Source organism: Notothenia rossii (genome assembly GCF_949606895.1).
Source record: "Notothenia rossii genome assembly, chromosome: 8".
Lineage (NCBI taxonomy): Eukaryota > Metazoa > Chordata > Actinopteri > Perciformes > Nototheniidae > Notothenia > Notothenia rossii.
Genome location: NC_136906.1, coordinates 15138330 through 15161915, shown reverse-complemented (window position 1 = coordinate 15161915; position 23586 = coordinate 15138330). Strand labels below are relative to the sequence as shown.

General features: G+C 39.9%; 2 protein-coding genes across 2 annotated transcripts; one reads left to right on the top strand and one right to left on the bottom strand.

Annotated features, from left to right (window-relative positions):
* The first annotated feature begins 113 nt into the window (after nucleotides 1–113).
* fahd1 (fumarylacetoacetate hydrolase domain containing 1) lies at nucleotides 114–1298 on the top strand. The gene has a single exon (XM_079642607.1). The coding sequence runs from the start codon at nucleotides 277–279 to the stop codon at nucleotides 937–939; it is 663 nt and encodes a 220-aa protein (XP_079498733.1). The 5' UTR covers nucleotides 114–276; the 3' UTR covers nucleotides 940–1298.
* Nucleotides 1299–7620: 6322 nt separating this feature from the next.
* LOC307014414 (heparan sulfate glucosamine 3-O-sulfotransferase 6-like) lies at nucleotides 7621–21612 on the bottom strand. Its single transcript, XM_079642291.1, has 2 exons — nucleotides 20902–21612; nucleotides 7621–9043 (listed from the first exon to the last, which is right to left on the bottom strand). Exons 1-2 carry the CDS (start codon nucleotides 21426–21428, stop codon nucleotides 8425–8427), a joined length of 1146 nt encoding a protein of 381 aa, XP_079498417.1. The 5' UTR covers nucleotides 21429–21612; the 3' UTR covers nucleotides 7621–8424.
* Between the last annotated feature and the right edge of the window lie 1974 nt (nucleotides 21613–23586).

Genomic DNA, 23586 nt, shown 5'->3' with positions numbered 1-23586 from the left:
AAAATATGTGTTATTTAGATATGTGTTGTTAACTTATAATTCTTTAAATATACAAACGGGTAGATATAAATGATAGCCTACTTATTGTATAATTGAGCACTGATACCCTTAAAGTGCATTGTTTTAACAGCTGTAATATTTTTTTGAGTTTACTGTATGTCCTTTCAGTCTTGCCGTAGTTTAGAAAATCTCGTTTCAGGGTCGATCAAAGTTTAGTTGACGGTTCACTGGTTCTGACAGCCTCAAAGCGGCTGAAAACCTACACGTTTCTCCACAATGACGGCACGAAATATATCTCGATTCTGGGAATGGGGGAGAAAGATAATTTGTGTTGGCAGAAACTATGCAGACCATGCCAAAGAGCTGAAAAATGCGATTCCTACAGAGCCTATCCTGTTTCTGAAGCCACCTTCTGCATATGTCAGAGAGGGCTCCTCCATCCTGGTACCCCGGTACTCCAACAACCTGCACCATGAAGTGGAGTTAGGGGTGGTGATCGGGAAAGGGGGAACGGCCATCCCTGAATCCGCTGCCATGGAGCATGTTGCAGGCTATGCTCTGTGCTTGGACATGACAGCCCGGGACGTCCAGGATGTGTGTAAATCCAAGGGTCTGCCGTGGACTCGGGCCAAAGCTTTCAACACCTCCTGTCCCGTCAGTGAGTTCATCCCCAAAGAGCGCATCCCTGACCCGGGGAACGTGACCCTGTGGCTGAAGGTGAACGACCAGCTCCGGCAGAACGGCTGCACCTCCCAGATGATTTTCTCCATCCCTTATCTCATCAGCTACATCAGCGAGTTCATCACCCTGGAGGAGGGGGATCTCATCCTGACCGGGACCCCTAAAGGAGTGTCCGCCGTGCAGGAGCATGATCAGCTGCAGGCTGGGATCCAGGACGTTGTCACCATGAGCTTCAGAGTGGACAGACAAGAAAAGTAGTGGAAACAAACAAACTAAATAAATACCCTGACTCTTAAAAAGAGAGTGATTCAACCTGATTGTAAACTATTTCTTTATTTTCATTTGTGGGTCAGCAGATGGCAGTGTTGTGCCACCAAACTATGTCTGATGCTGCCTTGTACAGTAAACCGTTTATTTACATTGAATGATCTCACAAATCTACCTGTGATCTGCATTATCTCCCTAAACCAGGGAAATGGAAATAATTCAACACCAATTGTCACTATTTCAGACTTAATTATCTAAATTAAAACACAGCAGACAGAGCAAATTCAGCCTAATACATATCATAGTATTCTCATTATTGTTGCATTAAAGTGTACATCATTTAAATGTCACAGCTAGTAATGGTTATTTTTGAACTACTTTATAAATTGCTGGGTAGCTTAGTCTACAATAATATGTCAACATTAATAAATGATGTACTGTATTAATAATCAGATTCTGCAATTGTACTCCTAACTAGAGCTGCTACTAAATGTATTGGAGTATAACAGTACAATATTTTCCACTGAAAATGTGTAGTACATGGTAAGTACCTTAAAATACTGCTTGAGTATAGTTAATAACTCAAAATGTTGGATGTTTCCTTCCATAATGTGCATGGAAATGATACAGTATAACGGGCGTGACCTTTATTATAAATACATTAATAACAATAGTATTTTTGCTTATGCTTTACTATGATTTGGTTAGTGTGTCCTTTATAATAAGGACATTTCCTAAAGTTGCTCAGGTTGAATTCATGTAGTGCTCCCTTCAGAATCTTAAATGTGAAGTAGTGTTTATCCCAGTTGAGTTCAAGTTGAGAAAAATAGTCATGTTGGTGCGGGAGTTTGGGAGGGTTGAGGGTTTGGCACTGGCTGTTTGTGGTTAATTTTTAAATTTAAAACACATTGTGCTTCGTGTTGGATTAGCTGAGATATGTTTTCCTCAGAAAGTTTATGGATTACAGTTTGATAAATGTTTTAACTGCACAGTGAACCCTGTTGCCTCTGCAGAGTAAATGTTACCTAGCAGCCGATAACAATCTAACATGCCAAAAAGACTACCATTGCCAATGCCATTTAATATAACTGCATGGTTAACTGATTCATCTCGCTTAATTTGGACTTTTAGGCTGTACCTTCATTACAGCCACATTCTTCCTGGCCTGTTCAACATCTGTTCCAGGTTCAATTACAATTCTCCCACAGGCTTCTCTGTTTTCAGGATCAATCAGAGCCTCCATCAACCTGTCCCAGGCCAGTCTGCTGAAACCCGAGTCAGTGTACATCATCTTCCAACACCTTAAGGGCACGCTATCTCTGAGACTCACAGGACCCAAGCCCGGCCTTCAGGGGACTCCAGGGTTATATGTGTCCATCACCAGAGCAGTTATGACAGATGCAATTAGATGTGGGATCTGGGAAATGTAGTCGTGGCCTGTTTTTTAGAACAGGGTTAGAGCCATGTGCAGTGTGGCATGTGCACACAGGTGTCGTCTTTTATGAGATTATGAATCATACTGTTCATTGTCCCCATGTGACTGAAGGTATTACACACTCACAGGTTGGAACAATGGCTTCAAAGCTCACGCTCAGCTCTGGTTAAGCGTTCATCACATGAAGCTGTGTGTTGTCATTGAGCGGGAGTCTGGGGAGGTATATTTGACGCTTTCAAGGGAGAGGGGATTATGTGGAGACCACAGTCTTCCGATCTAACTCATACATAATGATGTCAACTGTTAAATCAAATCAAGCCAGCTGCTAACTGCAACAGAGAAACTTGAGGGTAATATCTCATAACAACAAATAACAAAGTAGACTTTCTATTATCTAAAGCAATTGGCTAGATGATCAATCTTAATAACTTTGCTGATTTCCAGACTTTTTACAGTTAAAATGAGGATGACATTTGTGGCTTTTGAAATGTTTTGTATGGTTGCCATTAAATTAGGTTAAAATAAAATGCATCATGTAACTCTCGTGATCCAATACCTTAAAGTCAAAAAATGTATTTGTCTAATGCTCAGGTTTATGAATACTTGCAGAAATAAAGCTGTGAGCCTGCTAACATACTGATTACACGTGCACATATAGACCAAAAAGGGTATTTCGAGGATAAGGAAGGATAGATGAGTGTTTGATAGTGTGGCATGTTTACACCTTATGTAATATACCACATGAAATATTACTAAAGACATGTTTAAACATCAGTTAGAAACCATCAGTTCATCAGTAAGTTGAGAGCAATATATCATGCTTGAGGTTACCGGGGCAACTCTCTTCGATTCACATGGAAAACAACCTGAACATGATTACAGGCATGAACATCCACGGTTCATATGAATCAAGAAGGGGAGCATAATTATGAAGCATAAGAAAATAAATTCATGTTTTTCTAATACAGTAAAGCTAGTCTTTATATGAAAAGGTGGTTATTTAATTTGAAAGAAGAAATAGCTAACTTACAGTATGTTTTATGATTGAAAAAAATCACATACCACCACCATACCATTCTTACATGACTGAAAGGCATAAGAAAAATAGAACACTTTGCCCTGAGCATTTTTTGGTGGATAAAAGCACCAGCTCTTGACATGTAATTTATGGAAAGAAGGTCCAACATGCTAAAATGATTTACAATTTGGCAATGTGTGTGTGTTTAGAAAAGGACCATTCTTGATGCCTTTGCTTTGCGTGCTGCACTGTCATCAGACAGTGAGGCAGTGTGGCCATTCTTAGAATAAAACCACCATCACGCACAACCGTTGGAAGGATTGAGTCAGACAGGATGACTATGACATATCACATCCAAAAGACACGCACTTACATAGCCAGGCAATTAATTTGACTTAAAATTAAGTGCTACTGTGTGTGTCTGTTCTGTCTTCACGTTTGCATAGTTGGATGACATCACATTGCTGGCAGTGGATACACCTTGCCTTTACCCTACGTTTCCCAAATCATTGACAGAGTTTGACTATTTCTTCTGCATGTGAACAATTACAGTGCAATGAGCTAAAGTCCTGAGGTAACAAGTGGCTGGTTGGGGATTATTAACACCATGAAGCAAATCAAGAGCAAAAATGTGATTTGGTTTTATATGCCAACTTCAGGGCTGCAAATCTTTTTAGTAAAATAATGAATGGGTGCTTTGGCAAATGAAAAGAATCCATGCATGAAGGCCAGGTGCGAGCCTGTTTCATTCAGAGTGATTGACTGCATGCAGTGTTTTAACATTTTGTTTGAAGATGCAGGTGGAAGGTAAAGTGGTATAGTGTACCATGGAACATATATGCAGCATTATATTTAAGCCTGCTTCTACCAGACAGATGCGTGTACATTTCCCCAAAAGTTAAGGATGTTTCTAAAAGAGCTATTTTATTTGTATTTGATTTCTGCAGTTATGTTTTTAAGTGTAAAAGGTTTCCATCCATTTGGCAACAGTGCAAGCATCTCTATAAACTTTGATTGTTCCTATTTTAAAATCAAGGTCTGTCCAAAAGCAGACTCGGGCTGGTATTTTGTTGTCTAAAATAGAAAAAGAAGTATGCACTGTAACGTTTCCAGAAAAACAACGTTATAAAATCCAATTGTAAAAGTTCCTTTACGCCATATCCCTAGAAAGTTCCCCAATTTGATATGAGCTACCATAAGCATTAGAAAATCTCTCTAACCCAAATTAGTCTCTCATCAATTAAAGTTGGAGTCACAATTTAACAAGATGCTGTGAGGCCTAAACCGCAGAGAAGAGAGAAAATCCCCGAGCATTTCTTCCCTGAATCGAAGGAGACTGCGGTACGGGGGGGAAATGTGTGGAGTCCTCAGTATGAACCGTCTTCATTCTGTCTCCTCAAAGGGAAACCACTTTTTAAACTCTAATCCTACATTTATCTGTTGTATAGAAATCAGGCCCCCCTTTTCCTTCAACTCAGTCTTCAGAGTGGTTCATCCATCCCTCAAGGGTGTTTCTGATTAGTCTGCCATATGCCCATTATTCCCAAATTTGAGTCACCGCACCAAATATACATCCCTCATCACGTCTAATCTCTAATAGTCACAGTGGCTTGAAACTCAATCCACATTGGGCAATTTTACTTATGCAAACATATCTGCACTGCTAGGAATTGATGGCATGCATTAAATTATGGGCTCAAATCCTTGGAAGCTGCATGCCAGCCAAAGCTAAACAAATTGCTTTGCCCATGAGAAGTGAAGAGCTGTAATTTCAGTTTAGATGTTTGGAGTATTTGTAATACAGAAAACCTATAGTTCAAACAAACATTCAGAAGTATATATTGAATTTCTCTCATTTAGGGTTTGTGTAGCGGTGGACTTGAGTCTGAAATCACTGTTTTACTTCAGTTAAATCTAGGCTTTGGCCTAATGTATATGTAACCACCAAATCAGAGTGTTATCATCCTGTTAAATTTGAATTATCAGACCTCCAGATGTAATTACCCATCTGGAGGGATGGGACTCAAAACACAGGACTACTTTTACCAAGCAGTGAAACATGTTTGGGTGTTTCGCTGTTACAGTAGTCCCCTGTGAAACTAACAATGTGTTGTTGTCTTTGTGTACACAATGTAAAATGTTACTTCTACTTAACAAATGTGGTTATTTAAATGTAAACATTACTCTTTTCCTAAACCAAACCAGGTAGTTTTGTTGTCTGAACCTCGGAAGTTGTTTGTTTGTGTTCAAAACGAAACCTTAACTTTAAAATGTGACTTTTTTTCTTGTTGCATTCTCTTGTAATTGCAACCTAACTACTTTTGGTTTATGACCAGTCCAGAATGTTAAAACAATTATATATGTTTTTTGCTGAAAATATGATAAACAATGCATTGCTGTGGTTATTAAGCCCAGTGAGGATGTCTTGTAGCAAGCCTGTGACAACCCTTTACTCAACTCAGTTACATTTACAATTTTGTGAATTGCCATACACCTATAATGATGATTGAGTAATAAAACATGACCAAGTGCTGGTGGTGTCTACAAATTCCTGTGGGATCCACAACAGGCTGGCTGTTCATGAGCTCATACTAATACAGCAAATAGAGAGTTTGATGAAGTTATGATTTATTACATGTGTAGTAGCTCATTTGGATGAATTCCAACGCTCATCTTCCCATCTCGCTTTTATCACTGTCATTCCACTATTTTCCTTTCTCTTTCCTTTACCTCAATCGAATTTATCACATCATTACCAGTGTTTAGTGACAACCCTAGATTATGCCGAATGTTCTGCTGATTTAATGAGACTAAACGACTGGGCTTGTCCTGCTTACATTGCTACTAATGTATTTTGCAGATGGCAGAATGGGAAATTGGTTATCTTTAATGCCGGCTGCTGGGCTGGCACGGTGAATAGGCAGCTATCACTGTGAATGCAGTAATACAGGTTGGCACAGATGAAGTGAGGCAAGCACATTTAAATTTTTAGCAAGGCTCTCTAAAAACTGATGCCAGACATATAAAACAGTGAGTGAATGTGACAGAAATAATGACTTGGATAGGCAACGGGAGGAGGCAAGATGAATAGAGAGTGAGTGTGCGTGCGTGCGTGCGTGCCTGCGTGTTGCACGAAGACACGCAAGAGCATGCTAATGCAAGAAGCCGCATTTCCAAAATCCAAGCTCAATGTCAATGGCTTTGATTTAATCTTTTTTGCTTTGGCCTATTACTGAATGCAAGCCAATGTCAGACGTATTTTCATGCATTGTTAAAAAAAAAAACATCAGCATAGAAACATTTGACCAGTAATTGCTCAGATCTTAAGCTCCTTTTTTGGTTGTTCCACCAGAGCAAATGTTCTTCTTCCTAACAGGATAGTGTACGATGAAAGAGAAGATTTCAGAGAGGAAGAAGAGAGGACATCTTTCATAATTAAAGGGCCCAGTAGCATACTGGCCTCAGACTGTACATTTGGTCTAACTGTGTGGAAGTGGCAAAGGGAAAGCAGTGAGAGAGAGGAAGAGAGGCAGTTCTCCATTGAAGGAACTAAAGTTTGAGAATAGCGTACAAATGAAGTGTGGGGAACAGAACTACAGAAAGAGAGAGAGAGATATACATTTGGTTGTGGCAGCAATAACAGGGTAACCGTAGAAAAACTAAGCATTCATTATGCCTGCGCCCTATAGTTACCGTTTATATGCCTGTCAAGCTTTCTGTTCCTAGCGTTAGATGTTGCTAGCAAATTCAGCTAACGTTGGCTCACAATACAGTGTTATTTTGTTCAAACACAACCCTCTCTGATTGATAATCTTACAGTTTACATTTTTTAAAGTGTCTTCTTAATTTTTCACTTTGCTGGGCTAGCAAGGTTTTGCGCTCCCCGAGTGAAGTTCTACTTTTGTGGAAAGTAGATTATTGTAGGTGGCTAGTTGGCGGACATGCTAATACCTGTTTTATCCATTTCTCACACTTCTGCTCTTAGGTCTTTTAGTTTTAGTTTTTATTATGACGGTTTACTGGATTACTGTTGAAAGGGCAAATATAAATCGGTCTTCTACAAGCCTTTAAACTAACAGCCTCAGTTTTCCATTACAGTACTGCATAATATAAAAATGAGGAAACATTTGATGTCATGTCAAAAAAAAAGTTACTATATGAAACAAAAGATCAGAGTCAGAAAAAAAGTTTAATAGACACCACTGTGCTTTGTGTACTTTATATATGGAGTTTTAATTGGTTCAAAGATAATCACAGATCAAAACAGTATTTTTATTTTAAGCAACAGCGGAGTGGTTACTGCCAATGCAATTAAAATGTGTGTGGCTTTGAGGACAAACTATCTACATATGTCTACAAATGGAATGAATGTATGTGTGGTTTCTTAACACGTTTGATATTTACAGATGAGGTATTATTGAGATATCAACTGTAATGTACAGAGAAACACCCTGCAACATCAACATAAGACATGTAACATTTTAAAAGACATTTGGAAACAGCAAATGTAATGAAAATATAAATGCAGTCAAAGTAACACTGCTTATAATTAAGAAGACATAGTGGTTAATCATGGCGTATGACATTTTTTTTACTATGTCCTGTCAATAAAAACATATTCAGTTTTATGTCTGGCCTTGTCGCAAAATAAATACATTTATTCAATAAAAAAAACTGTAACTGTTGTTTTTCAAATCAACAGAAACTATAAATATCAGCTTATTTGATCAAAATCAAAAATGATTTTCAAAGGGAATGTCTTTTCCCCCCTTGGTACACACTTTGCTCTTTAGTTTAGTCTATAGTTTAATAGTTTAAAAACAAAGCCATGTGTGTAACTTCCATATTGGCAGCTCTGTGTTCACGTCGGCTTCTACTCTACAACACAACAGTCACAGTTCATAGGTTGCTTGTCACGTTGAATCCACGCAGAATTAAGTTTGTGGACTTTGCATTCCTGTACCGCATCCCTGAAAACCTTAGTCATTTAAACAGACATTTTTTCTGATAGGAATCTCCTTGTTCATTCCCAGCCAAAGTCTTGTCCACTCATCTGGTAGAAACGGTGGTTGAAGGGCCTGTAAAAGTCTCTGAGCCTCTGCAGGACCTCGGAGGGGATTTGGGGATGGGGTCTGCCCTTAGACTTACCAAGGCAGCGAGGTCTACTGCTCCCCTCAGGCTTCTTCAAGCAGGGAAAACCTTTTGTCTGGTTGAAGTAGAAGTGTTTGTCTGAAACAACCCTTTTCAGACCCAGGAAGTCCTGAACACGGCCCATCTCCCCAGCTGGATCAGACACCAGCCGCTCTCCGCTAACAAACAAAAAACTAGACAAGGGGAAGTGCTGAAGCCAGTTCTCCAGATGTTTGGCGTAGAGGCCGATGCGCACAGCGCTCCACGTGGTGTCAATCAGACCTGTGGTGGAGTTTTTTAAAGCCAGGCTCTGGAAGGATGGAAGGCCTGGGTTCTTGGACAGTGTCTGGGTGTAGTCAGAAACAGCCCTCGTCACGGGATCTCTGACCACCACAATGAGCTTGGTTTGGCAGTTCATAGTGCAGACACGGCTAGGAGCCTCTTTTGTGACAAAGTAGCTGGGTGTTTTCTCCATAGTGATTTGGCCGTCCAGCGTCCGAGGCATCAGGTTCCTAAATGAAAAGAAGATACTTGTCAGACACAAAATTCGGTTTCACACTGAAAATATAGCTGTCACAATTACAAAGTTTGGTTGGTTTGGGAGAAACTTCTGTGTATCAATGCAGTGGGACCGACTCATGAAGGAGACACGGGAAGAGCAGAAGCTTTGATGTCAAACACTGATGGTTTATTACGGCCGGAGAATTCACATCACAAGTCACACAGTCAGAGGCTCTGACTTCACGGGAGAGTTGCCGTGTCAATTCTGAAGAACTCTACCCCAGACCCATGTATTTAGCTAGTTCAGAGAGAATAATCAACATTGTGCATAACAAGATAGAATCATAACACCTCTATCAGCTGACGCCAACAGGCAGGAGCAGGGAGACAGAACACTGAGAGCACAGCAGCCAAGGTTACAGGTGCGTGTGCTCAGTCAGGACAGTTTGAACTGATAAACTGGGTCAAAGCTATGGACCTTGGAAAATATTCCCCCAACAGTTGGTTGTGCTGCAACATATGTGGTGCTTTTCTAAAGAATTATTCATTTATTACAATTATTTATGCTACTTGGGTTAGCGGAATAAGCTATAAACACAACACTGCTATATTACCATGGCCAAATAAATTAGCATCTATTTGTTTGAGAATCCAAATGTTACTCTCCTTAAAGCTCTGTTTTTGGTTTCCAACAATTTATGTGGGAATATATTACACTAACTGCTCCACTATGTTCACCAGCTCATTGTTAATTTTGCCTTTTCTGCCGTTTGCCGCGAGGCAGGAAGTATACAGTTGGTTTGTAAGAGCTTTTGGATAAAAATAGCCGCCTGCTACACCTGGTAACAATTCTTCTGGCAAGAGTAAACCAAAAGAGTAAAGTTGTCAAGACAATTAACTAAAAGACACTGAAACACTCTGTGGAACCGAGAGGAACTTCAGAGTTTGTTGATAATTCAGTTTGAGTCTATCAGTATGATTAGTAACCCCATTCCATTACAAAAAAACATTTGACCAATTTGTTAATAAAAAAATATTAATTCATTCAAAAAAGTGTCAGTTGTACAAATACTTTTTTGAACATTTTCTGCTTGCCCAAATGGGGAAGGGAGAGAAAGGAGCGTGAAATGCTGTATAGGTTCCAAAGCTGGAAAATCTGGGATGTTGAGGTAAAAAGATGCCGTACCACTTAACTACAAAGGCTCTGCGTTTTTTGAAATCGCACTATTAGAGTATGCCCATTTAATCAAATGCGTGGTACAAACTGACGAAGGTAAACACATTAGATATGCTTAACATTAAAGCACGCTTCTCTGCTCTGTGTGATTAAAGGTTTGTGCACTGTAGTGTGTTTATGCAGCAGGGCCAGCCCATCTGAGCCTCACTCAGGACCATCCACTCACTGATGAGTCAAACCACAAAGCCTCAAGAACCACTTAATGGCAATTTCCTACAGATTTTCACTCCCCTCCTTTCTTCCTGCAAGAGCAAAGTACCCCTCTTCTCGTAACCCTTTCCTCCCCTACGGGTTCCTACAAGGACCCAAACAGACCAAACTCAGGAAGTGCAACCAGTATGGCAAACTGCTGAGCTCAGCTATGTGTTGAACATATGGCTGCAATGATGTTGTGAAGAATACGGCAGTGAAAACGCACAAGTTGAGTTATGTGTTACTTTATTGCAGAGATCTATTTTGCATAGTAATCCAACAGATATTCATCTTTAATCCAAACCAATATTGGCAAATCTACTTGCATATTTTCTTATGTCTTAACTTGTTCTATGTTCCTATAGTTTATTCTCTTCTTTACTTTCTGTGTGTATCTTCTGTCCTATACATTTTCAGTATTATCTGGCAAACAGGCATTGTGGGAACCATATGTCAGATGTACCGTTTGTTCCTGAGTCCACATTGTGTGTTAAAGGGCTGCGTGAGGCACAATTGTGATTTCAGAAACTGATAGTTCGCATTACAAATGGATGTTTAGCCATGTTTAAAACAGCAAATTAATTGTCTGTAGTTCATTAAATCAACTCATCTTATATGTTACTGGAAACAGAGAGCTTTAATGTGGCTTCAAATAAAATAAACAAGTAATGGAGCTTTTACTCTTTATTCATTTCAGATTGAAAGTCTGCACAAAGTCCACATTTCAAAGAAGAGGCCATTAGGGAATATAGATCAAGTTGTCAAAGAAAAATATATTTCTATTTTGGCAGTTGTTCTTGTGAGATTGTCTGTGGTCAAACCCTGATTAGATTATTATAGAAAAGCAAATGGTAGAATTCATAAAGTAGTGGTCCATTAGACTCATGGTTTGTTTCCAGATGTTGATCAAAATAATCCAATCAGCCTAATTTTAAAATATGTAGAAACACTGACTTAACTTGAGTTTTGTCCGTCATTAGCCAACATTATATTCATTTTCTTTATGTTAGAGCTGATAGAACTAATAGGCAAAACCTTAATGTGTGAGTGAAATGGGGCTGGTGAAACTGACCTTCCTCAGCTTTAAATCTTAGAGTAATTTCTTTTTAATCTTTTCTTTTTAATGACTGTTTTGAAATGCCTTTGTCTGAATGTCTTTCATTTTTGTAAAGCACCTTGAATTGCCTTGTGTTGAAAGGTGCTATATAAATAAACTTGCCTTGCCTTGCCTAAAGGGCCCATGTCATACTTTTCCAGTTATTACCCGTCCCCTTGTGTGTTATAAAGGTTTTTATGCATGTAAACGGTCTGCAGAGTCAAAAACCCTCAAAGTACACCCTGTAGCGAGTAAAACTCTAACACAGTTTATGCTGCCCCAAAACGCCTCGTTGGAGATTTCTCATTTTCCATTATTTACTTCCTGGGTACTGTTACGTGTGAATACCCAGAGGCCACACCCTCTGCCAGCCTTTCACGAAACAAAGCTTCCCAAAACCTTTCAGCGATTCATGCCGGATATGTACAGCGTAGGGCACTGAAGGACGATGCTGTTCCTACTTTGTTTGGACCAGCGGGAGATTCGGGTACACAACCTGCAAGTATTCATTGTTGTTTGTGTATTTATGATGTTTAAACAAACAAGGTATCTACCACGACTGTTTAAATGGGTAAACGTCGGGCTGCTAAGTTGGGATCGCGGAGAAATGCTCTCCGCAGACCCATTCTCACAGTGTTATAAACCTTACTCAATATCAAGCAACACTTATTGTTTTTACTTCGGCTGTGCGTGTTCATGTGTGCTCAGGATGAGTTTAGCTTGTTCTCGCTGTATGACCGACCCGGAAGCCTGTCCACTCCTTGCAGCAGATCGAAGCAGCGAGCCTCGCAACTTCCCGACCAATCAGAGCACACTGGGCTCACAGGGAGGGGGGCAGGAGCTCCAACAAGCCGTTTAGGACAGAGAGTGATTACCTGTGAATACACATACTTTACAGAGATGCTGTATGAGAAACCAATGTGAGTTTGGAAAATTGCACAATATAAATGTATTCTAGTAGACCTCAACAATGGAATTATGATCAGTAGAAATGGCCATGACATGGGACCTTTCACACAAGGCAGTGATTGACCGTGGTTAGGAGCAGCAGCTCGTAGGTAAAGTACAGGTAACACTGTACTTGGTCTGTGGTCAGCCTGCTGCTGCATCAGTCATTGCAAGCTCTTGCTGTGCAGTCAAAACATTGTTGAAATCTACAGACTTTCTTTTTTCAGTCCACTAAATAGTTTGACATATTCGAAAACACACTTATTCACTTTCTTGACAGGAGATTAAAATCTTGATACCCCTTTCAAACCCACTGCCAGCAATTTACAGTGTGTATCTAGTTTGTTCAGTCTGTCAAAAACAAAAGTCTAAAATCAGAATGTTGAGGTTTTAGGGGGATTATGTACCGGACTATTTATTGGCCCAATTATTTTCATAGTCTCATAAAAAAACACATGTTGTTTTTAAACTTAAGTTTTATAAAGATTCAATGAGATTAGAGGTGCATTTTACTTTTGGAAAGATCCAAGCTAATTGTTCCAGTATAGAGCCATACTTACAAAACTGACTGAGAAATCAATTTAAAAAAAAGTCCATCGACTGATGCACAGGACATCTAGAACACGTCCATTTGGTTGGCTGGTGAAGAAATATAAAGTAGATTTGAGTATTTTCATCAATGTTCACGATACTAAGATTTTGTGAAGAGCCGTAACCAGGTCAAACACAATATAAATATTATACCGTCAGAAAGTGTGAAATAGGATTATTAAGGCTATTTAAGGGGAACCAAAAGGTAATATTGTATTATAGTGTTTCTAATATGCTGCAACTTTGAAGAAATATGCAATTCTCGTATATTTGTTGTCGTGAAGTTTCCATGAAGACAAGTTTCAAGGAGGAAAGAAAGACTCCTTGTTCCTGTGTAAGTTTCGAGTTTCCTCCTACTTAAAGTTAAGCCATTTCAATCTACCCCCATTAAATGATTCCTCCAATAAAGGCCATTAATTGATTATTATCCAACTACAAGAGCTGCAAATGGCCTATCGCTGCCTGGCTGTCCCCAGTTTATCTGTGTCTAATCAATAAGTCTGTCTCTATATGACAGATTGTTCACTGTGTGTGTGTGTGTGTGTGTGTGTGTGTGTGTGTGTGTGTGTGTGTGTCTGTGTGTGTGTGTGTGTGTGTGTGTGTGTGTGTGTGTGTGTGTGTGTGTGTGTGTGTGTGTGTGTGTGTGTGTGTGTACCCATACACACATATGGCTGCAAAGGTGTGAGTGTTTACTGATGAGAAACTGAGTGCTCGTCTCCCTCTCTGTCCTCTCCTCTCTCATCCATACTCCTCTCTATTTGTCCTTCACTCCTTCACATACTTGTCACTTCAGTAATTGACCATAAGTTGTCTTTCCATTCTCATGAATATTTAATAAATAAATTGTGGCTTTCCCCGTCTCTCCTTCAGTCCCTATCCACCTCATCACAATCTGTCTCATTATCAGAAGATCAATAATAGCCATTTTCTATCATAAGTCTCCTCCTATATGTGGTGTCAGGAGGAACTGTAAACATATCAGGGATGATTAATTTATTGCCCTGCATGTGAATCTAGTGTTATGTTATATATGTTTTACGAATAAAGGTATTTCATCTAACTTAAGGGAACAGGCCTTTCAGTTTACGGGTGTGCAAAGACAGTTACTCAGAGCATAAATATGTTTTCTATTTAGCCCAGTATTGGAAAGCTAGCCACATTAGTCTGGAACTCCCTGCTGCTTTAAGGATGTAGCACTTTTCCTCCCTGGAGTGCTACACTGCCGATTACACTACTGATATGTTCGAGGCTGTCTGGATCAGAAGATTAAATACTAACCCTGGAAACAAGGATGTGGCCAAGAGACTTCCTGCCCCCGAGATTATGGGTTCTCCCGCTGAAGTACTGCAAATTGATCCCATTTAGCGCACTAATAAAAGGCATTCTGGCAAGAAAGAATAAATGATTAAAAGATCCCCAAAAGATCCAATTATCATCAAAACAAAAATGATATACATTTCCAATGGTAGTAATATTCAGTCACTGGACAATTTAGGCTAATGCTGACTTGCTAAAGGCTAAAGACGTTAGCTCTGGCAGACGTCTCTACGTCCAAACACCTTCAGAGCTAAAAAGCCAATTAATGAGTCAGTGGAAAGTCAAGGCCGTAAATATATGAGAAGGAACACAAACAACAAACTGAAGGAAAACATTTCCCAGCAGTGCTGCTGTGCTCAGAGGGTGACTGAAGGAGCCTCCGGGCCAGGGACAGCTAAGCATTTCAGGATGTGTGGGAACCCCAGATTTACGCCTTCATGCCTGGTTGAAACATCTGCTGTTATTCTCCTCTGACCACAAAACAACAACAAATGTTCAACAAAATACTGATCTACCTAACATTCAGAAAGTAAATTCCTAAAGTTAACAAAAAGTCGATTATACAAAGAATATGTAACATGTTAATAAGTGAACTTTTCTTATGTTTTGACAGAGCTAGCAAGCTGTTTCTAGTGTGCTAAACTAAGCTAAGCTATAGGCCTGCTGACATTAGCTTGATATGAATAGACCGAAAGGACTATGGTGCTGATATTCTCAGCAAGAAATGTAATAATTGTATTTCCCATCTCAAACTTCTGCTTTAATTATAACCTTGGTGCACTGCAATGACAAACCATAAACCCATATGACACATGTTGATAAGATACAACTCAAGACCCTGAACACACAAGAGCATGTCATTGTACTTGGGATTATAAGGAAGACTGCCGCCATGCTGTCTACATATTCTTTGTCTAAACAGAAACCTGAGCAAGCGACGAGGCCTCTGAGTTTCATGGACGGCAAAGTTGGAAAGAAAGACAAATTGACTTGTGTTAAACCCAAATATTGCCTAAGGATGTGCTTGACAGTGAGACAAAACATTAAAAACAATATTGTACAGCAGCTAGTCACCAAGTGTGAACAAGAGCTGTGATAAGTGATAAGTCAACACAAAAAAACTAAAAACGAGATGCATGTGTCAGCCTGGAGGTGAATTTCCGGCGCTTTTGCAGACACACCCATCACCTCTCTCCATAGGCAACGAGAGGAAGTGGTTGGTTAGGCCCCTCTGGGAAACCACATGACTGGCAGAAAGACTGCTGCCACCCACAGCTTTTAAATACATTGTTATCAGAAGATGTCTTTCCTATGAATAATGATGGAGTAATGGAGGTAGAGGAGGGTTTTCTCGGCAGGAGGTTAGCTGAAGTTCTATACACTCCCACAGAGACTACAGTGTTTTACATTTTCATCTTTGGTGGTTAACAGCAGGATACCATTGCAATGAGTTTGGAAATGTGTGTGTGAGAGATGGTGGGTGGGTAGGGGGTAAAATTATGCACATGTGTGTGTGGGCCTTTCCATATAATAAATTACCTTTTGTTGGTCAATGGCTAATTAATGACTGTATGGCATGTTAGCATCCAGTCATAATTAAAAGACTTAACAGGAAGTCAGTGTGCTTTGGTGGTAATCAGTAATGGATTCAGCATTTGGCAAAGTAGGCCTCACAGTGATATTTAACAGGGTAAAAATGTTGATCAGGCATGGTTTTCAGAATATGTAATACCTCTGCCAATACCAAAACAATAAGTTTATTTAAAACCTCACATTGAGGAATTTCTTTTTTACAAAGGTCTTATTTATCATATCTTAATAAAATATTGGATTAAGTTTGATACTACTTTTGATGCAAGGGACACAAATATGCCCGAGAAAAGATAATAATACCCAGTCCTTGTAATGATAATAGCCTGATGCTTAACAGACATTATGATTGACTCCCATCTGTTTTCCAACTTGTGTTATTCTTCTCTGGAAATGGCATTGCAACTGAGCATGACTACCAAGTATCTGAAAAATTACATTTTGGCCAAGTGACACAAAGTAGGCCCATTTTTCAAAAGCTAACTGCAGTCCTGAGCTAAAACGGCACGACTGAAAGATTTTTAAGGCGCCCCAAAGTGCACCACAATGCGCCTCAAATTATTATAATTCCCACCATATGGGGTGTGAGCGTGGGCCTTCTCAAACCCCATAACACCATCTCAACCCAACCACAGCCGAAACCCACCACCATTAAAACACAATACAACTCAACACTACAGAAACCACTTCCTGATCTGTTACACCAATCAGTCGTGTTCAGCCTCTGTCACTAATGGCCTCCGGGTTTGGACACAGAATGAGGTGTTGGGAAAATCACCCACACTCTGGAAAACGTTCCGCATTAGAGTCCACTTTCAACATTTCAAATGTCAAATATCAAAACTGACATGGCAAGTGTTTGAATCCGGCCTAGAAAATACTGAAATTAAACATGCTTGCATGCAGTTTTCACATGAATCTATGGTGAAATAAAGCACTGTTTCTCCTACCAGCCTATAAACAGAACTAAACTACAGAAATGTAAAGGTCAATCAGTACCAGTCGTAAGCATAGTACACTGACAAATTACATGACAACACACTTAAGTAATCTAACTGCAAAAGTGTTTCTCTATTCTGTGCAAATATCAACTAAAGCAAAAATGTCCATTTGTATTATTACTTTCATTATATTATATTGTATAGATAGTAAGTAAGTAAAAGCATGAGGAAGATCTTCTATTTTTTAAACATTATTAGCTTTTTGATCTAAAAAATGTATCCATGCATTTTCTTAAAGACTGACCTGATACCATTTAAAAATCATCTGTTGTCATCACATCATATCCTTATTCTTAAAAACATATGTCTCCTTAAGAGTCGATGTGATTTTAGCTGTGCTGTCGTTTCTACTTGCCCTTGTGCTGCTGCCCTCAGAAGATTTATACTACATGTTAATGGCAATCCGATCGGACATGGCCTTTGGTGTCAAGACTGTAGGTCAGGCAATTGACAAGCTTTCAAAGTATTGATGGAACTTGTGGACTGGTGTTTTTCTTGAATCAAGAATAAAGAAATGCTTTTTTTAAAATGTAAAATACATAGAGTTATTCTTAAAATAAAGCTCTTTGACTGAATAGGGCTAATCTCTTTTTTAAAAAGCGTGTTCTGCTGCAAGACAAAAACGACAATAAATGTTCTCATTATAATGTTATAAAGGAACTGAAGATACAAAAATAAAAAGTCTGTCTGTTACCATGGACTGTATATGTCTGTTACTCATCCCTGCCCAGATCATGATGACAAATATGTGACAATCACAACCATTGTGCCATGGAAAACTGAGGTTTTCTGCTTTATGCGGTGGTTCTCAAGTCCCATATGAAACCCATCATCGGATGAAGTCCCCTTTATAAAACGACACAGACATTCATTAAATCTTTGCATCATTCTGAAAGCACTATTTGTGGCTTTTCCATTCCCGTAACAGGCTCGTATGCAAACACATGCAAAGGAGGGACAGGGAGGGACATACAGGCTGAGTGGAGAGATCAAGGACTGACTGGATCACTCAAGACAAAAGCAATGGAAAACATACATGAACGAGGTCTTGGTTTGTCTCGGAGAGTACAAAGCTCTTGGAACAACATGCACACAACCAAATTGCTGCAACTGTGAAGTGTCTCCAGCACGGAGATCTGAAAACAGTATACTGCCCTGCAGGACTCTCATCCTTCTGCAAATATCCTATAGTTTTGGTTATTTCCTCCATTCAAGATATGTGGAAGCAGGTGGAGTATCCCTGTATACAACTTGCTGTCAGATCCTAAAGTAAGGTGTTCTCTGCATTGGTCTTTATTATTTATTATGACTTGTCTTCCAAATGATTAAAAAAAATCTGATTTGGAAGCATTTGAAAAAAATAATTATATTGACCATTGTATATTAAAAAGGAGAATCAATAGTAATATGACAATGTACGTTCATTCGTACTATACTAAGATTAAAGTAATGATCCAGTGAAATATTTACATCTATATGCATAGCTGAAATATGATCCTGTTGACCCGAGAGCTGCAGATGAAGCGGAGAACTTCAACAAGATAAAATGTCAAAGCTCAGGGTTGCTTTTCAGAGCCTGTCATACACAGCAGCCTGATATCGTACTGTGTGTGTGTGTGTGTGTGTGTGTGTGTGTGTGTGTGTGTGTGTGTGTGTGTGTGTGTGTGTGTGTGTGTGTGTGAGTGTGTGTGTGTGCGCGCGCGCGCGTGTGTGTGTGTGTGTGTGCGTGCGTGTGTGTGTGCGTGCGTGCGTGCGTGTGCGTTTAGCTTCCAGATGTGACAGTGAGTTCACCCGCTGTTCACTGACAGTCAGGTGAGGCGGGCTTGTTTTTTCCACTTGGATGAGCTCTTGCTGTCACTGGCAAATACACACAAACACCACCGAGCTCAAAAATGTCCAGCTTCTCAGGAGGCCACTGCGGTTAACAGAAAACATGTTTTCCAGAATTTCTGAGATTCAGTGACAGCAAGGGAATTATCTTTCAGTGATTTCAACTGGGATCATGTTGCTGCTGTCGCTTTTGTTGTGATAATCCCTCCAACTCTACTCTACCTTCAGCATCTAGTGTATTAAAAGGTAGAAAACAGCTAATGTTTTTAAAGTAGATTCATAACTGATTTTACTTGGACTATCTGGGTTTTCAATTGTCAAATACTTTTGCCTATATGTACGATTATTTGAATAACTGTTTACATAAGCAGAAAATAAACTGCAAAAGCATCTATTTTGATAATCAGTTCATTTTGTAATCACAGAATGAAACACTTTTGCTGGTTCCAGCTTGTCATCTAAGGATCAGTTGCTTTTCTTTGTCATATATGATACCAAATTGAATTACTTTTAAAAGAAATTTGAATGAGTCACCTTGGGCTTGAATTATAAGATGCAACCCTGATTATGACCAATCTAACTTTCACAGACCATTTTGTTGTCGCTGCCGTGTTACAGCACTAACAAAACTAAAGCATTAAAGCGTAACAGCTTTACAGCACCAGTCACGCTAATTAAAACACACAGAAAATCACGTAAAACATGCCCTGGAAACACAAGGTCTGCCACAGGTATTTCCACATAAAGACATCCTCTACACTTAAAGGAAGTAAGTGAGAGTGAAGCTGGCAAAAAAAAGGAAAAAGAGGAAGAGTGGTGAGAAGGTGGAAATAAAGGAGAGAGATGGATTAAAGCAGAGGAGCTGTGGATATGCATGTTTGTGCACTGAGGAAAACAGAGAGGAAGCTTAGCAGCATGATAAAATGATCAGTGGTGAAAGTGTTTCCATGTGTCCTCATGTTTGCAGTTAAAAGACAGCTAAGGGGGATGGAAAAAGGCCAAGAGAAGATTGAATTACACCTTAGCGTTTCTAGAACCATCGTGCTATCAAAGTGCTTATTTATCAGCACTCTTCTGACTGTCAAACCTATAGCTCTCTCCTCATAGATGCTTTAATTTTATTCTCACAGGTCGGAAATAGTTTTCTGAGACTTGTCACGAGTTTGAGGAAAAGTGGGATTTCTCGGGAGCTTGTAAAAATCTGGAGATTATCAGAATCAGCTTCAACCCGACCTAAATCCTTCTTTAGGACCTTAACTACACCCAAATTATATATCTGGTTGGCCTGGTCCCCCCAAATTAGCTGCTGTTGCTGCGACAGTAGCTGATGAAATATTATGGGCAAAATCATCGTGACTCGCAGCAAAGATCAACATAATTCAAAATATCAGGTTTTATATCCTTTACACAGTATGTGCAAAACATCTCACTGCATGACTTCCAGTCAGGATACAGTGGAAGTGTTAATACAAGATGTCATATTGAAGGGTATAAATAATGTTTATATGGCTGTCAAGATGATGAAATGCTCCTCTGAGACCCCTTTTGATTTACAGTGCAGCATGCAGGGAGAGTATTGGCTTATGGTGATCTGAATATATCAGACAGGCATGGCTGTCCAGTCTATTGACAGGACACATCAGCACTTGTGCACAGGTGACACTACTGCTCATCTGACCCTTAACCCTGCAATACATCATCCTGCACTGTCTGTCCAGAGCTGTATTCTAGAGAAACTTGGCACAATCCTTTTGGGGCTCAAAGGACATAATTACTTAGTAACATGCTCTATTTTAGTTATTGGTCACTTTCAACATTCTCTTCGACTATTTTATTTATATTCTGTTTCTTTTGGCACTATTTTTCTATGTCTTATTTATGTTGCCTGGGACTTTCTTTCATTGCCATAAATGCACTAGCTACTGTGCATTTGGCAATAAAGCTTTTAAATGTTTAATCTTAAATGACAGGTGTTAAAAGTTCCTGCAAGTGTCATTTTTTTTGCAAACACTCTTGAGCTAAAAGGCAACCTAAACTTGCGTGAGTGTTTGTTTGTGTGTTGCTCACCTGTACCACTCCAGTCCTTTATCATAAAACCTGTCGAAGAAGTGAGGCTCCGCACCGACCGCTCTCACGTCCGGGTGGATGCGGAGAAACTCCAGCAGGGCGCGGGTTCCTCCTTTCTTCACGCCGATTATAATCGCCTGCGGAAACCTTTTGGTGCCGAAAGTGTTGGACACGGGGATGCCGTTGCTCTGTGCGCTCTCCTCGTTTGCACTCTCCGACATGTGTTGCGGAAACTGTCCGGGTGTGTCCACCTGCTCTGCGTCCGCGGAGCCTGAGCGGTTCCGCTGAGACTCCGCGTCCGGGAGGAGACGGGGAGATGGTCGCAGCTCGTCCAAAACGCGGCGATGATCGTCCAGAGCGTCATAGTCTGATACTTGTTGGCGGTATAAAGTCCTCGGAGCCGAATCACAGAATCCGGTGAGGCAGTAGAAGAAGTAGGTGAAGATCAGGACCATGGTAAAAAACACCGAGACTTTGGAGAGCACCTTGCCAAAGTTGAACCTGACTCTGCATCCACTACATCCCATGAGTTGATCTCCTGCTCGGTGCCAAAGGTCCAAAACGGGGACAGCATCGCATCTTTTTCCTACATTGATCGGAGTTGACACAGTGACATTTATCTTTAAGAACCTGTTGCGTAAAAGTGAGGCATCACATTGAAAAGTTGATGGATTTGTCGAAAAAATATCCTCATAATCTTTGTCTCTTTTAGTCAGAAAAGACTAAATGATTCCTTGTAAATAAAGGAAGTTTTCTCATTAAACATGGCTCGTTTATTTGCAGTCAGATGAGACTTCCAGGCTGCTGTGAGGTCTACTAATTTCTCATTCAAGGTTTCTCCTCTGCCTCTCCTACGCCCTTTTCTACACGTCTCCACCCCTCCCTTCTCAAGCTATAGATAAACATGCCTCATGGGGACATAAACTTCATACAGAGGCTCCGGTGTGTTTATTTCCACATAGTAAACATAATCAAATATGTTTTATTTATAACTCAATGTAGATTACGCATTGTTACCATAAACCATCGAACAGAATCCACTTGCTTTTTTATTATTTGTGATCTGTTTAATTTACATATGCCTAAAGTTATGTGATATATTTTCAGGGAACTTTCCAAAATAAAAAAATAATAGCTTTTTTTTGTATTATAAACTAGGCACATCACTGTTTTACAAATGTAAGCTGACCCCACTCAGGAAAATCCGTACCCCTTTGAACCAATATGATAGATCTCTGTGAATAAGAGAAGCCCTGAGGATGTATATCCAAAACCTCTTGTACTCCACCTGCACCCTGAGACTCAACACTGAGCCAAACACATAACCGACACGGTGACAAGTCTGCCGACACAAACCTAAAAAACAATAGGCTCGAAGCATGAGGGGGGCCCTGCGACTGCTCCGTCCCATAAATACAGTATGTGAGGCTGAGTGTGGCACCTTAGGGGTTGAACAGGAAGGATCAGCACCGGGATGTTCCCCCGACTCTGTGAAGCTGCAACAGGTATAAAGTTTCTTCTGGCAAAGAGATGGATGTTGAACCTGAGATGGAGTTCAGACTTTGAACCTGACTCACACACCAAGCGGCTGTTAGAATGGATGAGGGGATGGAAAGAGAGCGAGGAGAGGTAAAGGTGAAGTTATAATCTGTCTGAGAAAGAGGTGCACACACACTGACACACCCTCAGCCCCTTGGGCAGTAGGTTTCAGACAGAGATAGTAAATGAATTTGGCAAACTTACTGTGTTGGCTGATTGAGGAGTTTATTTGTTATCTTTATTCACCTCTCTTCCTATGTCCTCAGAGAAAATAGAAATTGCTTGGTTAAAGACACTTAAAAGTTAGACATTGATAGCACGCTCCTGTCTGGATAGTGAATATGAAGGCTAACTTAGCTTAGCACAAAAACTGGAAACAAGGGTGAACAGCAAACCTGGATCCATCCAAAGATTACAAAATCCACAAACTAGCAACTTAAAAGCTCACTTTTTAACACTTTGTTTTCCCATTGTTAAATAAGCAAAGTCAATAAATTAAACTGTCAGTTTTTACAGGGTTATGTGATGGACCATCTTTAGCAAGTGTCAGAAAGTTAGTGGAAGTAACTGGTCCCAAAATGTGAAATAGTCTGGCACATAAAGACTAAATATTGCTGCATACCATACGCTTAGTCACTTGATTTTCTTCAGTTATGAGAAAATTGATTCCGAGAATAGTTTAAATAAAGTACATTCAAAAATGTTAATGTAATATGCAACTACGATGTAAAACCGGTTTAAAAGAAGAAAGTTCCAAAACAAAGGTCTCTGCGGATTCCGACATGAGCCAGGCAAATATAGAATAATGATATGTTTTGGAGCACAAACAGCCATTGTAAATCCATCCAACGTGAGGCCAGCCTGGCTCTGAGGAATTCACAGCTTTGGAAATGACTGTCTGCGGACTAGCGGCAGATTCAGTCAGAATGAGGTCAGGATCCAGGCTCTGCTTTCATCAAGACATTTTATTTGCTTTTCCCTCACGCTAATTGCTCTAGTTGGAGTTACCCTGACAGGTTTGGACTCAGAAATATAAACAGTGAGATTAAAGAAACAAACAGGGAGCAGCAGTGTTGGGGAAACAAATACGACATTTAAGTTGTGAACTGTGCCTGTATGTATAGGATTGCGGTTGGATAATATCTC

What these genes read in the sequence shown, in the direction of transcription:
- fahd1 (XM_079642607.1), top strand. Translation starts at nt 277, where the DNA reads ATGACGGCACGAAATATATCTCGATTCTGGGAATGGGGGAGAAAGATA.
- LOC307014414 (XM_079642291.1), bottom strand. Translation starts at nt 21,428, where the DNA reads ATGGGATGTAGTGGATGCAGAGTCAGGTTCAACTTTGGCAAGGTGCTC. An exon ending in AAAGGACTGGAGTGGTACAG is followed by an intron (nt 9,044 to 20,901) that starts GTGAGCAACACA and finishes CTTTTCATTTAG; the next exon opens with GAACCTGATGCCTCGGACGC.